Source organism: Capsella rubella, unplaced genomic scaffold (assembly GCF_000375325.1).
Source record: "Capsella rubella cultivar Monte Gargano unplaced genomic scaffold, Caprub1_0 scaffold_1, whole genome shotgun sequence".
Lineage (NCBI taxonomy): Eukaryota > Viridiplantae > Streptophyta > Magnoliopsida > Brassicales > Brassicaceae > Capsella > Capsella rubella.
The window spans coordinates 594,162-607,287 of record NW_006238923.1 but is presented as its reverse complement, the minus strand read 5'-3'; the positions used below and the strand labels follow the sequence as shown (position 1 = coordinate 607,287).

Here is a 13,126-nt window from a genome sequence, read left to right as displayed (position 1 = left end):
GATAATGACACTAAAATTTCCTGCCATAATTGCAAAACAAAAAATATCTAGTCTTTCAAAATTCTGACAAATGAAAGCGTAAACAAAGAAATTTAAAAAGAAAACTCTACAAAGCAAAGCAATATGTTTTAACCGAAGTTAAAACCACCGGTAGGAGCATTACTACCTTGGTTTCCGAATTGGAAACCGGAAGACGGATAAGTCAGAGGAGTACTCGCGGTGTCTATTTTCTCCTCCTCCTCGTCTTCTTCAGCCCAAAACGCCTCGAGGATTTTCACAGCTTTCTCGTAAATATCATTATTATCGTGACTCTGGAGATTCTCAATCTTGTCCAAACCTCCTGCCTCGTCAATCATCTTCGCATAGAGATTCTCGTTTCCTGTGTTGCCTAGACTCTCCTCGGCTTCACCAACTTTCAGAATGTTCTCCAGACCTTCCAAAGCCACTGTGACGATCCTTGGATCAGGACACGGCAGGAGATCACACAGCGGTTTGATGCAGCCTTGGCTCACCAGATACCTGCAAAGAATTGCAAAGTCAAATTACAAGAATCGTTTAAGAAAAAAAAAAAAAGACAGAGGATAAGCTTTGTTCTGCTTTTTTTTTTCTTACTTGATTTGGTCATGACTGCCACCAGAAGTTGCATTAGAAATTGCCCAAGCAGCTTCTTTTTTAATATCGAATTCACCGTTTTGAAGCAGGCTAATCAGAGGCGGAATAATGCCTGCTTGAATCACTTCCTGCACAACAAAAATTTCAGTGTTAAATACAAATGAGAAAGGGGACTTCTGGTTTTGATAAAGAAAGATCCAGGTTTTTGACATTGTTATTTGTTAATGTTAAGTAACTCACTTGAATTTGACTTGAGTTCCCAGCTGTAATGTTAGAGATAGTCCAGCAAGTTTCCTTCTTGATGCTCTTCTTGTATGTCTTTGTCAAAATGTTTAACAAAGCAGGAAGCGTTTGACTGCTAATAACCGCCTGTTATGGAGAAAACAGAGAATGATATACTAAGTAAACATCAAACCTATAAGAGATATTTTGTATATTTAACTATTTAAGGCAGACAAGTTAGGTATGGTATTAGTACCTGAGTCTGTAAATCATCTCCGGTGACAATATTACCAATGGTACGGAGAGCTGGAATCAGAACTGAGGGCGACGGATGACTAAGAAGACACATATGACAAGATCAGATTAAGATACATGTAAATCAAGAATTAAGTAATTGGTTGCTAGAAGATAGATACTTACTTTAAGAGCTGGACAAGGCGAGGGATGACACCAGAGTTGATAACAGTTTGAATTTTTTCATTTGTACCATCGGAGAGATATGAAAGAGCCCATGATGCATCTGTGAGAACTTCTTCATCATTTGAATGCAAAAGGCGCTCAAGAACTGGTAAAGCTGGTGTTGTCTGTTTAACAAATGCAATGAAACAGTCTCAGATCAACAAGCGGTTAAGAAAGAAGACTTGAAACATATCCAATTGGTTTATCTATAGCAAATAGTTATATTAAAGGAAACCTGCTCCAATGGTGGTTGCGGCTTCCCTCTACAGAAATTTGATAATGTCCATGTAGCATTCCTCAGCATGGAGAGTTTTGAGTGCTCATTGAATTGACCCAGAAGAGGCATCATGGCCTCACAACTTAGGACATGATCACGGCATCTTGGTGAGTCACCAGCCACATTTCCCAGTGCCCAGACAGCCTGTAATCAGGAGAAAGCAAAGTAGTCAGGATGGTAAAACAGTCCAAATTGTGTCATGAACAATTTGATCAAACAGTTTCTTTGCCAAAACAATATACAAAAGTCAATATCTAATCTGCTACCTGTTCCCGGACATCCTCACTGGTAGAACTGAGAAGCTGGACGAATGAAAGGACAGCACCACTATCAATAATGACCTTAGTGTCCTCAGATGTCCCTGAAGCGATATTAGTGAGCGCCCAAGCTGCCTCAAACTATAACAGAACAAGAAGAAAAACAGCAAAATCCAATCAGCAAATTAAGAAGAATAAAAAAACACTAAGCTAGGCATCTATATCGAAAAAGCAGGCTCACCTGAAGTTGGGTGAAGTCATCCCTGGAAAGAAATTGCACAATGCGGGGAACAACACCAGATTGAACAACTTCAGTGATTGGAGGACTTCGCTCTACAAAAACAAACCATAAGTAAAAACAATTGAACTCCACAACAAAAAACTGAACACCATATGAAGCAGAGATCTAGATATCACAAACCAATTGAAAGCAATTTTCTTAAGCCAGCAGTCGCCTCCAATTGTACGTCTCTATCCTCTGAATTTACTCCATTAACCATCTGTCGTAAATTCTCCAACTGCAATTGAAAGAACAAACCTTAAAATTATAACCTTTATGATTTCATATAGTATCTGATCTTTAAGCAATTCAGTTTCTAAAATTAGGGTTCACTATACCCCAAAATTAAGTACTCATGATATAATCAGATCTTAACTAATTCGCAATCAGATTCAAAACCCTAATCTAAAATCATCTGAATCAATCTCCCAATTTAAAAGCATCTGAATCGGTACCAAAACAAAAACAAGTAGTAGGACACGAAGAACATACTCTCGATTCCGTAGGAAGAGACGAGGAGAAACCTTGCCCTAGCTGTGAGGCCATGGAAGCAGTAAGACCTTCACGCCTCTTCTTCTGCAAGTTCTCCTCTCTCTTGTTCTTCCTAATCTCCACCATGTTGCCCTCCCGTCTCCGACGACCTTCATCGGCGTCAACAGATACCTTGTACATGTTCCTACGAACCTCGGTCTTCGCGCTCGGTCTGTAAGACATGGTAGCTGCTTAATCGAATCAACAGAAAACAGAGGATCCGAAGACAAATTCTGAAGGAATCAGTACAGGAGAACAACGAATCGATCGATTTAGCTTTTTGAATTTTGTCAGGAGACGAAGAAGTAGGAGAATAAGGGTTTTGAGAAAGTCTGATTTTTATACAATGTGGCGTCGGGACTTCAGGAGGCTACGGTTCAATGGCGGTAGAAAGACGATATTGGGCCTGGGCTTTAAGTATTAATAACGATATTGCCATTACTTTTGAATTTGAAATCGCAACGTCTACAAAAGATATCGCGGGATTTTTTATTAATAATACTGGGATTTATTGACCTGTCTTTTGACTTTAAAATTCGAAGAGGCTTTATTAAATAAAGAAGCCCAATAGCGGCCCAATTATTTTTCACTAGGCCGTATAAGTTATCGAAAGGGTGGGTGATTGACTAGTTAAAAAGATGTACGTAGGCAAAACTAGTTGCAGTATAATAAGTTACGTAACACCGAGTGAGAAATGATTTGGTTAACTGGTGATACTTTTAGTAGTTTACAAATGAACGAGAACCCAATTGAAAAGAAACTTGAAGTAGCAAACGTTGTACAAGTTAAAGAGAAAATTCCATTTTAAGATTAAGAGAATGTTTCAATGTCAAGCAATGCTCCTTCTTTATGCTCGTTTGGTATATTTCACCCATAACTCATTTTTACTTTTGTACACATATAAATATTTGTGGCCAGTGTTGCCTTCTCCATCTTCTTTTCCATATACATGAAAAAAGAAAAAGAAAGAAACTTCTTCTCTTGTTTTTCTACTACATACATAATCGAAGGCAGCAATGAAAACCGGAGATAACCGGGAATGGAAGCAGGAAAGTGATGATCGTGAGGAAAAGGTGGAGGAGAAATTGAATGATTCGAATGGGAAATATCAGTTTCGAAGAGTTATTGCCTATAGAGCATTGTCTGGTTAAGCCAATGGCCGTTGTTTTGGAAGTCGCAAGGTAAGAACCGGTAACGTCAAATCGGATGTTCCGAGCCGGCATAGTCGAGTTTCTTAAGCTCAAGAATATGAATAACGATTTTGTATTAAAAAATGTGGTTCATAGATGAGATCTTTATTTAGTGTTTGTCTCCTGTCTTAAATGATACAAATATATAACGAAAATAATGCTCTTATATATATTTTCTAAAGCATCATATACGCAATTTCATAACAAACATAAGCATCGATGGACAAGAACTTAATCACCTCTTCACCAAGAACTTCATTAGCCAAATCTACCGGACAAATCTTCCTATTTGGTTTCCACGACCCAAATCCCAATAAGTTATAAGCCATAGCCTTCAAGCTATACCTTGATCTCTCACTATAACTTAAATGAAAATTTACCTTCACCGTACCAAATCACGAACATCAACTTTCTTGACAACTCCAATTAACCAGCCGAGCTTGGTGACCGTTTCAGCAATACCTATTCCTACAAAAACATATCTCTCATCAAGAAACAGGTCACCAAAACATTCGCCGAGGTTGGTGTTTTGATCCATATGAATTAGTTGGAGTATGAGGCATTTGGTTTTGATGCAGAGTTGAAGAGTCGAGGTTTTGGCAACATCTTGAGGATTGGTCTTGGCGTTTAGAGAGATAATCACCGTTGGTTCCTCTTGGTAAGCTTCTCGTATGGCGAGGATCCAGTTTTTGGCTACCGATATTTCGTTTGTCACCGTTGTTTCTATTAGGTTTTCATGGAATGGAATAAAATGTGTAATCGTTACCATCACTCAATATGATATTTCACTGATTATGTATTCATCCATGTCCAATCGATATTTATAGATGGAAAAAAAAGAGTCAAAATTTTCGATTTTCGAAAAGAATCAAACTCAATGAATGGGTCAAATGTACCAATTTCCAATATGTAATATAATAAAACACACACAGAAAACAATATATTGAATGAGGCTTTGATTAATTGCAAACAAAATTTAATATCCCCCACAAACACATACATATACATATCATCTTCCTACTTTTTAATTAATCAATTGAGATACAATCACAAATTACAAGACAAAAATGAAATTATAGGAAGTTAATCAAATTATTATAATACCAAAAAACAAAATCGACCACGAAAAAAAAACCTGAAGACTGATCCCTTCGTCTGACCAAATTAATCAATCCATATTCTCACGTAAGCCCCATCTCCATGCATGATGATATGACGTAAATCATAATATATGATACGAACATATATATAACTAGATCATCATCAATTCATCATAATCCCTTTGGCTTTGCATCGATCAGTGTAATCCTGATTTTGCATCTTCATTTGCTCATAGAACCTCACGATGAACTCCTCAGCTTTCTCATCTATCATATCATCTCCTCCTTCCACATCACTATAATATTCATCTTCCTCGTCGATATCATCGTCGTAAGGATAGTCCAAGTCACGCAAGGACATGGCTGATCCGTACCCCGAGATTCCTGATGACGATGAAGAAGAAGCCGCCGTGAAAACCTCGGTAGCCTCCGTTAAACGCTCACCGGAATCACCAACATCATCAACACCAGCACCACCGTCTCCTCTTGTCTCCGTGGAAGGAAGAGGAGGAGCCGGAGGTAGAACAATCGTGTTAATGAAATTGGAAGACGGCATTATCGTGCTTTCTGAACGGACTCTACGTACGGTCTCGACAGCTCGACGCCAAAACCCGGTGTGGAAGGCCTTTCTCCTCCGGCGACGACGGAGCATGAACATGACGACGGAGAACATGTGCATCCCACGTGATACTTTTTTCTTCTTCATGGTCGTCTTGTTTATTTGCTCTATCTCTAATTGTATATCACCATCCTGTTTTTTTGTTAAAACTTTATCATCATTCTGATATTTTGTTTCCATTTGATCATCATTCTGATATTTTGTTTCCATGGACAAATAATATGAATCAAAATATCAGAAAGATGAAGAAAAAATTCAAAGAAAAATTTTTAAAAAGAAAAATCTTCTCCCTGGATGAACAGGGAGAGAGATTTTTTTTCTTTTTTCTAAGAAAGATTCTGAGGAGGGATTATGATTTGTGTACAAAGATCTCTATTTATGTGTTGTGTATATTATTGGGGGTGTAAATGTTAGTTTGAAATAAAGGGGTTAAATAAAAATATATCAAATTGTCTAGGGATTAAAGGAAGTAGGATGTTTATAACGTATAACTAGAAACAGCGCGCTTTTCTTGCCGTCGTTACGGGACAAATAAAATCAAGAAAAGGAAAGAACAGCCTAAAAATTTGACTAATCTTATAATTATTGCTGTAGTTAGCTTAATTAAAGGAGAAGAAAAAAAATGTGTGGTTCGAATTTGTAAAAATAATAATTTGGCAAAGCTTAGTCGAATAAAATTATATTGCACCGTAATTAAAAAAAAAAAAGATTAATTTCCTAAGGTTTTGTCTTAACTCTTAAATTGAACCCAGTGTACTGTTGTAGTATTTGTTTTGGCCTCAATAAAAATAAGTGGCATTTGTTTTTTAGCTATTGGTTTAACTTGAACAGCTACCAAAAACGTATAAAATTATCAGAGTAACTCATTTTGGTTGAGAAAGATATAACACGATTAGTGATGATAAAAAAGACAAAAAGTCCTTAAATGATTGAAAGATTGATTTAAAAGGAAGGAACCCCTTAAGTAACTTGCACGAAATAATTAAATCTTGCCACAAAACATGGTTCCAATGCTTTGCACTACGTTCCAACATGTTCGTTTTCCCCAAGTATATATATAAGTACACGTAAGAGATGCAATGTACATCGACCATATATATGTGGTTTCATTTTGTAAAATTGTTTCAGTCAATCAATATATATTTTTTATATCGACCCAAATTCAAAGCTTTGTTGGAGGCGGTGATCAGATTCAGAAATGTGAACAGTTCACCTAGACGTTTTAAAGTAGCCAATGAGGCAAAACAAAACCGGACTTAACTACAGTGAATCGAAATAGATTTTTTTTTGTTCCCCACGACACAATATTTGTTGTTAATAATGATGATTTTAACTAAAGGAAACAAATTAAAAGAAAAGTAGAGAAAACAAAATCTATGATAGGACACGGTTGCGTGGAAAAACGAATGAAACAACGAGACAGCCGTAGTAAGACATTATTCAACGGCTGCAGCGTAATTAACTAAACCTTCTCTCTTTTAATTAAGCCTATTATTATACAATTGTCTCTCTGATTATTATTTCAACAATTATTATCTGGATTACAACGAAGGTTCCATTGTACGTACGTAAATCTCTATTATACTTAGCTTGTACCATTATTATTACTAATCAATTCCAATCGTCTAACTTTTTGTTCATTAATAATGGGTTGAGCTTAATTATTAAGTATTGACCAGATCATAGTTTACCCACATACAAACACACACACACACACACAAATTATACAAAAATAGTGTTGGGCGACGAAAGTTGTTTTCTTTGTGCGTTGAAGTTTGCAAGATTCATACGATTTTTGTTCTCATGTGATTTCTTAATTGTATCCTGTAATCTTTTAATTACAAAAATATTAAGTTTTGACTAATTTTAAGACGGTGGTAATTAGTATAACATTAACATATTAATGGATATTTATATTTGAGATATTAAGAAAGGCACATGGTCTGGAAAAATATAAGACCTTGTTCGAAATTTTGTGGAATTTATTATATATATATGTCTCCTAAAATGTGTCTACGCGTCGAAATCATAACCAGAACAAATAGAGTACAATTAGAAGAGTAGGTTTAAAAAAAAAAGGATTTTTATTAGTATTATTTATTTATTATTAAATTTCTGCAGAAAACTGGTTGAAACTAATTGAATCTTCTCTCTATATAGTACCCTAAAATTTGAAATCAGTTTGAGAAAGAAAAAAAAAACAGATTTTTTTGGAAACAAAATTGATTCTACTTAATTCGTCTAATTTTCTTCTAACTTGAGTTGAGATATTCTTCAGTTATAATTTATTTTTATATTAGTGAGCGAAAAAAAAAAACTAAAAGGAAACAAATATAATGATACAAAAAGGAAAATGTAAATTAAGAAACAAGCAAAACGGCTACACAGCTCAGATATTGCCCGCGTACAGCCCACGTAAAATCCAGTTTAATATGAAAAAATTAACGTTTAATTTGATCCTTAAAACGAACTTATTTTATTGAATAACTTCTACATCAATCTCTCTCTCTCTCTCTCCGCGTCGACCAAACTACAAAAAAGCTGCTTGCTTCCTTCTGTATATATATATATATATATATACACACACACAAGTGTGTCCACAACCTCATTCATCACCACAATCACCTGAAGAGTTAACCAAAGCAGCAAACAAGAAACACTCAAAAATCAAGAACTTAAGTCAGATCTTGTAAAGAATTTGATAAAAAAGAATCCATGGGGGAATCAAAGAAGAAAAGCAGATCAATAGCAACACAGAGAGCTTGGAGTCTTGTGAGAATGGCTCTTCTATGGGGAAGAAAAGGTGGGATCTTCAAGAGATGGCACATGTTCGAGCTCCGTAACTTGTTCTCCAAGCATCTCAAAGCCCTAGCCCATCATAACAGCGTTAACAACGACCGTTATATCTCTCGTTACGGCGAGAAACAACTCTCTTTCGACGAGACGCCAATCTTTAACGTTAAGATGCATCGTCCGGCATCCATGAGGTTCCTCTTACCTTGCATTGCTCCTCCAGTTGATTTTGATTACGACTTCGAGTTGGACCGTCAAAATGATACCGATGATGCGAGATCATACGGCTACTACGATGATTCTTGCCATGAGAAATGTGATTCTGCTGCTTATAAGGATCATCAAGAGGAGGAGGAAGAAGAGAAGGGTGTTGATATGAGGGCAGAGGAATTCATCGCTAACTTCTACCAACAGATGAAGTTGCAGAGGCAAATCTCGTATTTGCAATACAAAGAACACAACGACCTTGTATGATGATGATCAAAAGTGTCTCAAGTTTATTCAATTATTTTGTGTTATCAATGTGTAACCCACAATTTTACAAATCAACTCACAATATATTTTTGGCCTACAAACAAAATAAAAATGATTGTCAATATTTCTTTCATAGGATTATTGTGTAATTTTTTTTCGCTAATAAGTTCATTTTGATCGAGAATTTGTGGATACACCTTTTCTATGCTCTTACTAGTCTTTTGCTAAGCTTTTTTCACAAAACCAACATAACATTGGGCTTCATGTTCGACTTCCACTTTTTTTTGGTTGACCTCAATTGCGTTTTAAGCAGCCTGAGACAGTTTCGTTATCCCAAGAGATCACCCACCATTCTTAGGTTTGATCATATTGGTAAAAACAAATGTAGCTAAATTTCAATTTTACTTGTGTTTTTTACAGTCTTGAGATTCAAAAACTAATCACTAAAAACTTGAACTTCAAAAGATCACCTACAAACAAGCTTACTTGTGAAAAAGAAAGATTAATCAACTAGCTCCTTTTCGTCAACATCAAAAGCTTTGCGTGCTTGTTTCAGCTCTTCTTGCATCGCCAACAGTTCTCTACACCGGTTCAGTTTTGGCAAATCCTGCATGCAACCGGGTCAAGGACACAATCATATGTAGAATACAAGACTATTATCTGTCTCAGTATCCCGTTGTATGCTTTAAAAAGACTTACCTTGCGGATTAGATACAAGAAGTCATCAACAAGTAGTCTTCCTCGCTTTGAACCAATTTCTTGAGCCTTATGTGTCTGACATATTAAGTATCACTTGTTAGCTTTTTCTAAATATATATCAACTTGTAATGTAAAGCATGAATCATCACGAAAAAAAAGCTCTGTACCAAATCTGTGACGTACTCCACAACAATGTCTTCTACAAGCGCCACAGTCTCTGGAAGCGGCTAGAGACAGAGGAAGTTTAAAGGGCTAGTTTCAGAACAGCATAGTTATATAATTCTACGCATCTACGAGTGATTCACTTATATGGAAGAACATAAAACAATTCTAAATGGTTCATATCGCCAAGATAAACTTACGTTTTGCTCATCGCCAAATCCATACATCATATGCTGCACTGAAAATCATATAAAAGCGAAACCCAATGTTACCAGAAACACAAAACGAAGAATACAAATAAGATTTAATCTGAGATCTAGCTAAAGAGTGTGCGGAAATCACTTTACATTCTTTCTGAAAGAGGGTTTTGCGCTTTTCCTGTGGCTGAGAAGTTCCCGCAGCTTTCGATTTAGAAGAGGACGCCGCCGTTGCTGGTGTGTTACCACTCATCTTCTTCTTCTTCCGATAATCAAACTCCAATCCCTGAGAACAATAGTAACAGGAAAATTAGTGACATCTCTCTACCCGAGAAGATTCAATTGAGTCGAATACTAACCCTAGAGTTCAGGGGAAAATTTCACGAAGCAATTCAAGAAATTCGGAGCCTAGATTCTAGATTTCTACCGGAATCAGAACAAGAGAGCTGCCGGAAAGTTGTATTCCGGTACCGTAAAACAGCCAACGGAGTGAAATCGAAAAAAGTTTCTTATCCCAAACATTATTTGTCAGAATGGATAAGGAATGAAAATTGAAAAGGTGTAAAGTGAGGCAGAGAGGTCACCGGAGATGGATCGACGGGAGTAGCTGCTTCGTTCGGCACTTGCAAAATCGGCGATGATAAAAGATAAAATCGGTGAAACGGGAGAGGAGTCTTCAGTGATATCTCTCTCTCTCGATGAACATATTACATTATTTATATACGGAGCACTCTTTTGCTATACAAAGTATTTGGGCTAAATAAAAAGGCCCATTCATATTATTAATCTAGCCCATAATCTGAATGAGAAATATTCCACTAGTTTGACTCGTCAACAAAATTGAATCGACGTCGTTGGTATAATAAATCCTCCAAACGAGGTCGAAGCGTCCCCCGTTTTTAAGATTGAAAACATAAACCCAACATTTCCTTTTTTTTTCGTATAACTAAATTAAGTATAATACTTTTTTTTTTATGTACTATGAAATATACGATTCCTTTTTTTTCCCCTCTCCAGTAATTTCCTTTTTCTATAAACGTTCTAATTTCCTTTTTGTTTTTAGAAAAGTAAAATTTCCTTTTGTTTAGAAAGTAAATTTCCTTTTTTCTTTTTCGGGGAAAAACATAAACACATCAATATGTTATAAATATACTTTCAACATCAATCTATTTGAGACGTTAACATACATTCTTCTTTGGAAAAAAAAACATTGAGCAAAGTAAAGGTTTAAGATTCTAGGGTTTCGTTCACTTTGGCTCTTTCTATTTCTATTTGAATTACAAACTGTACGATTGATGTTTCTTGCCTCTCATTCTGTATTTGCAGATCGCGGAGATGCTTTGAAGAATCAAAACTGATTCTATTTGTGATTGGTTTGTGTTGTTGCTTCTTCCTTCTCTCTCTAGGTGATGCATTCTTACACAAGAACGGTCAAATCCTATTATGGAGATTGGGTTGGGCTTTGTTTCCGGAGTCAGGAGAGGAGACGACGACGACGAATCTATGATATTAATCCCTAATTGTTACTCTTCTGGAGAGTACTGTGGTGAGACTTGTTTCTCCACTTAATTTTTGATTTCCTTATTTCTCCTTTGTTATGTTTGCTTAGAAAACGAGTTTTTGTCTTATTTACTAGGTTTTAACAAGAAGAGCAAAGAGTACAGGGTTTCCCCGCAGTTCCTGGAGCTAAACAAGTGAGCTTTTTCTTTCCTTTGTATTCTGATTTTATTACGGTGATTTTTGTATACTCATAGGAAGTGTTCCTGATGTAGGAGGAGGGGGGTAAAGGGCGCTTTTCACTGTCTCCATATCAATGAGAATGTTAAAGTAACTCTTGAATTTGGATTTGGTTTCTTTTGATCTATTTAGTTTGTTTCTAATGCTTAAATTTCCATACTTTCAGGGATGATGTTGAGGATGGTGAAGAAGAGTCATCTTCTTTTGGGGTGAGATTGTTAACAAGTTTTTTCTTCTTTATATCTTTTTTGTCTTGTTAACGAGTTTGGTCTAACTTTGTAGGTTTTAACTAGAAGAGCCAAGGATCGGTATTCGTGAAAAGGTTTTTGCCCTTAGTTCAAGGAGCTACAAGTGAGTTTTTTTTTCCGTTTGTATTCTGATTTAAATCCCAATTTTATAGCAATTTGATTTCGGTATTCTCATATGAAGTTTTCCTAATGCAGGAGAAGGGGGGTTAAGGATGCTTTTCACCGTCTCATTGTCATGTTGAAGTAAGTGAACTGGGATTTGGTTTCTTTTGATCTATTTAGTTTGTTTGTCTTCACGCTCCTAATGCTTAAATTTTCTTACTTTCAAGCTAGGATCATCTCCCTTGACGAGGCTGCATAATTACTGCTTGGTGATGCCCACAATACATCAATAATGCCAAGTAATTATCTTCATCTTGTGAATTTTAGACTTCTTCTTTCTTATGCTGCATATTCACTTGAAACTAATTGATCTGTGTTTGTTGCCACATTACTTTCTTTTCTGCAGCAAAAGAAAGGCGGCTTTATGATGTTACGAATGCCTTGTCATCTATGAATGAATCTCGTCGAGAAGGTAAGCCAAAACTTTTTTATAGCTGCAGCTTTTATGAACCATCTATATTATGTCTAACTATTTTCTTCTACCGTTACAGACTCAAGACTTAGATTCACACGATCTGTAAGTTATCTCAAAATTCTCACTGCTTTCTTTTCTTTATTTTGTGCTGTTATCAAGTTTATTCATCATTTTGGCTATTGTTTGATTCAGACTTGAAAATGAAAAATGGTTCTCTCTTCTAATTCTATATGTGCAGCAGATCGGAGATGGTTTGAAGAATGAAGAAGATTGAGATTGCTCAAGGTTTTCTTTCAGCACAATCCATTTGTGGAGATTGATATTTTGGTTTTGTTTGTTGCTGCTTCTCTAGATGGAGGGGATATATATGGTTTGCATTATTACAAATGATGATGCATTTTGATCATCATCACTTATTCCGTGTTTGCTTCAATGGGTGTTGATCCTTTTCACTGCTTGTAAATAAGTGTGTTAAAAATTACTAAGCTGTTATCACGTACCATCTTTTTTGTAAACATATTGACATTGTACAAACAATTTTGGTACGTAATAGAGGACCTGAGGTTGAGAAGGGGGAATCAATCTCAGCTTTGCCGTGCGAGTAAAGCTAACGCAACATTTTGACCTCTTATCTTCGGTGGGAAAGCCTTAGGCCGTCCACAACGTAACGTGTGTTCATTCCTTCTTTGGTG

General features: G+C 36.2%; 4 protein-coding genes and 1 long non-coding RNA gene across 6 annotated transcripts; 2 read left to right on the top strand and 3 right to left on the bottom strand.

Moving 5' to 3' along the window:
* Window positions 1-5: 5 nt before the first annotated feature.
* Window positions 6-2,948, bottom strand: LOC17900113 (importin subunit alpha-6). The gene is made up of 10 exons (XM_006307142.2): window positions 2,600-2,948; window positions 2,249-2,345; window positions 2,069-2,160; window positions 1,837-1,968; window positions 1,529-1,714; window positions 1,255-1,418; window positions 1,091-1,169; window positions 853-981; window positions 613-740; window positions 6-519 (listed from the first exon to the last, which is right to left on the bottom strand). Exons 1-10 carry the CDS (start codon window positions 2,819-2,821, stop codon window positions 129-131), a joined length of 1,620 nt encoding a protein of 539 aa, XP_006307204.1. The 5' UTR covers window positions 2,822-2,948; the 3' UTR covers window positions 6-128.
* A 1,795-nt stretch (window positions 2,949-4,743) lies between these two features.
* On the bottom strand, window positions 4,744-5,761 carry LOC17898899. Its single transcript, XM_006305905.2, has one exon. The coding sequence runs from the start codon at window positions 5,755-5,757 to the stop codon at window positions 5,092-5,094; it is 666 nt and encodes a 221-aa protein (XP_006305967.1). The 5' UTR covers window positions 5,758-5,761; the 3' UTR covers window positions 4,744-5,091.
* A 2,402-nt stretch (window positions 5,762-8,163) lies between these two features.
* On the top strand, window positions 8,164-8,902 carry LOC17897193. The gene has a single exon (XM_006305620.2). It carries the CDS (start codon window positions 8,263-8,265, stop codon window positions 8,812-8,814), a length of 552 nt encoding a protein of 183 aa, XP_006305682.1. The 5' UTR covers window positions 8,164-8,262; the 3' UTR covers window positions 8,815-8,902.
* A 281-nt stretch (window positions 8,903-9,183) lies between these two features.
* Window positions 9,184-10,553, bottom strand: LOC17899758 (transcription initiation factor TFIID subunit 13). Its single transcript, XM_006303303.2, has 6 exons — window positions 10,457-10,553; window positions 10,023-10,158; window positions 9,876-9,913; window positions 9,681-9,740; window positions 9,514-9,588; window positions 9,184-9,421 (listed from the first exon to the last, which is right to left on the bottom strand). The coding sequence occupies exons 2-6, from the start codon at window positions 10,123-10,125 to the stop codon at window positions 9,317-9,319; spliced, it is 381 nt and encodes a 126-aa protein (XP_006303365.2). The 5' UTR covers window positions 10,126-10,158; window positions 10,457-10,553; the 3' UTR covers window positions 9,184-9,316.
* Window positions 10,554-11,118: 565 nt separating this feature from the next.
* Window positions 11,119-12,929, top strand: LOC17899355. 2 transcript variants are annotated; one of them, XR_002832444.1, is made up of 10 exons: window positions 11,119-11,418; window positions 11,509-11,566; window positions 11,645-11,699; window positions 11,776-11,818; window positions 11,892-11,960; window positions 12,053-12,100; window positions 12,191-12,258; window positions 12,366-12,431; window positions 12,511-12,536; window positions 12,673-12,929. It is a non-coding gene; the product is annotated as an uncharacterized LOC17899355 (long non-coding RNA). The 2 variants fall into 2 exon arrangements; XR_002832443.1 differs by having other exon boundaries at window positions 12,187-12,258.
* Window positions 12,930-13,126: the final 197 nt, after the last annotated feature.

Excerpts from the sequence above, each read along its gene's own strand:
- LOC17900113 (XM_006307142.2), bottom strand. The coding sequence starts at position 2,821 with ATGTCTTACAGACCGAGCGCGAAGACCGAGGTTCGTAGGAACATGTAC. Across the intron at positions 2,346-2,599 it reads CTCTTCCTACGGAATCGAGA|TTGGAGAATTTACGACAGAT; the intron begins GTATGTTCTTCG and ends TTTCAATTGCAG. Across the intron at positions 1,715-1,836 it reads GTGAGGATGTCCGGGAACAG|GCTGTCTGGGCACTGGGAAA; the intron begins GTAGCAGATTAG and ends TCCTGATTACAG.
- LOC17898899 (XM_006305905.2), bottom strand. The coding sequence starts at position 5,757 with ATGGAAACAAAATATCAGAATGATGATCAAATGGAAACAAAATATCAG.
- LOC17897193 (XM_006305620.2), top strand. The coding sequence starts at position 8,263 with ATGGGGGAATCAAAGAAGAAAAGCAGATCAATAGCAACACAGAGAGCT.
- LOC17899758 (XM_006303303.2), bottom strand. The coding sequence starts at position 10,125 with ATGAGTGGTAACACACCAGCAACGGCGGCGTCCTCTTCTAAATCGAAA. Across the intron at positions 9,914-10,022 it reads AACCCTCTTTCAGAAAGAAT|TGCAGCATATGATGTATGGA; the intron begins GTAAAGTGATTT and ends TATGATTTTCAG. Across the intron at positions 9,741-9,875 it reads GATTTGGCGATGAGCAAAAC|CCGCTTCCAGAGACTGTGGC; the intron begins GTAAGTTTATCT and ends CTCTGTCTCTAG.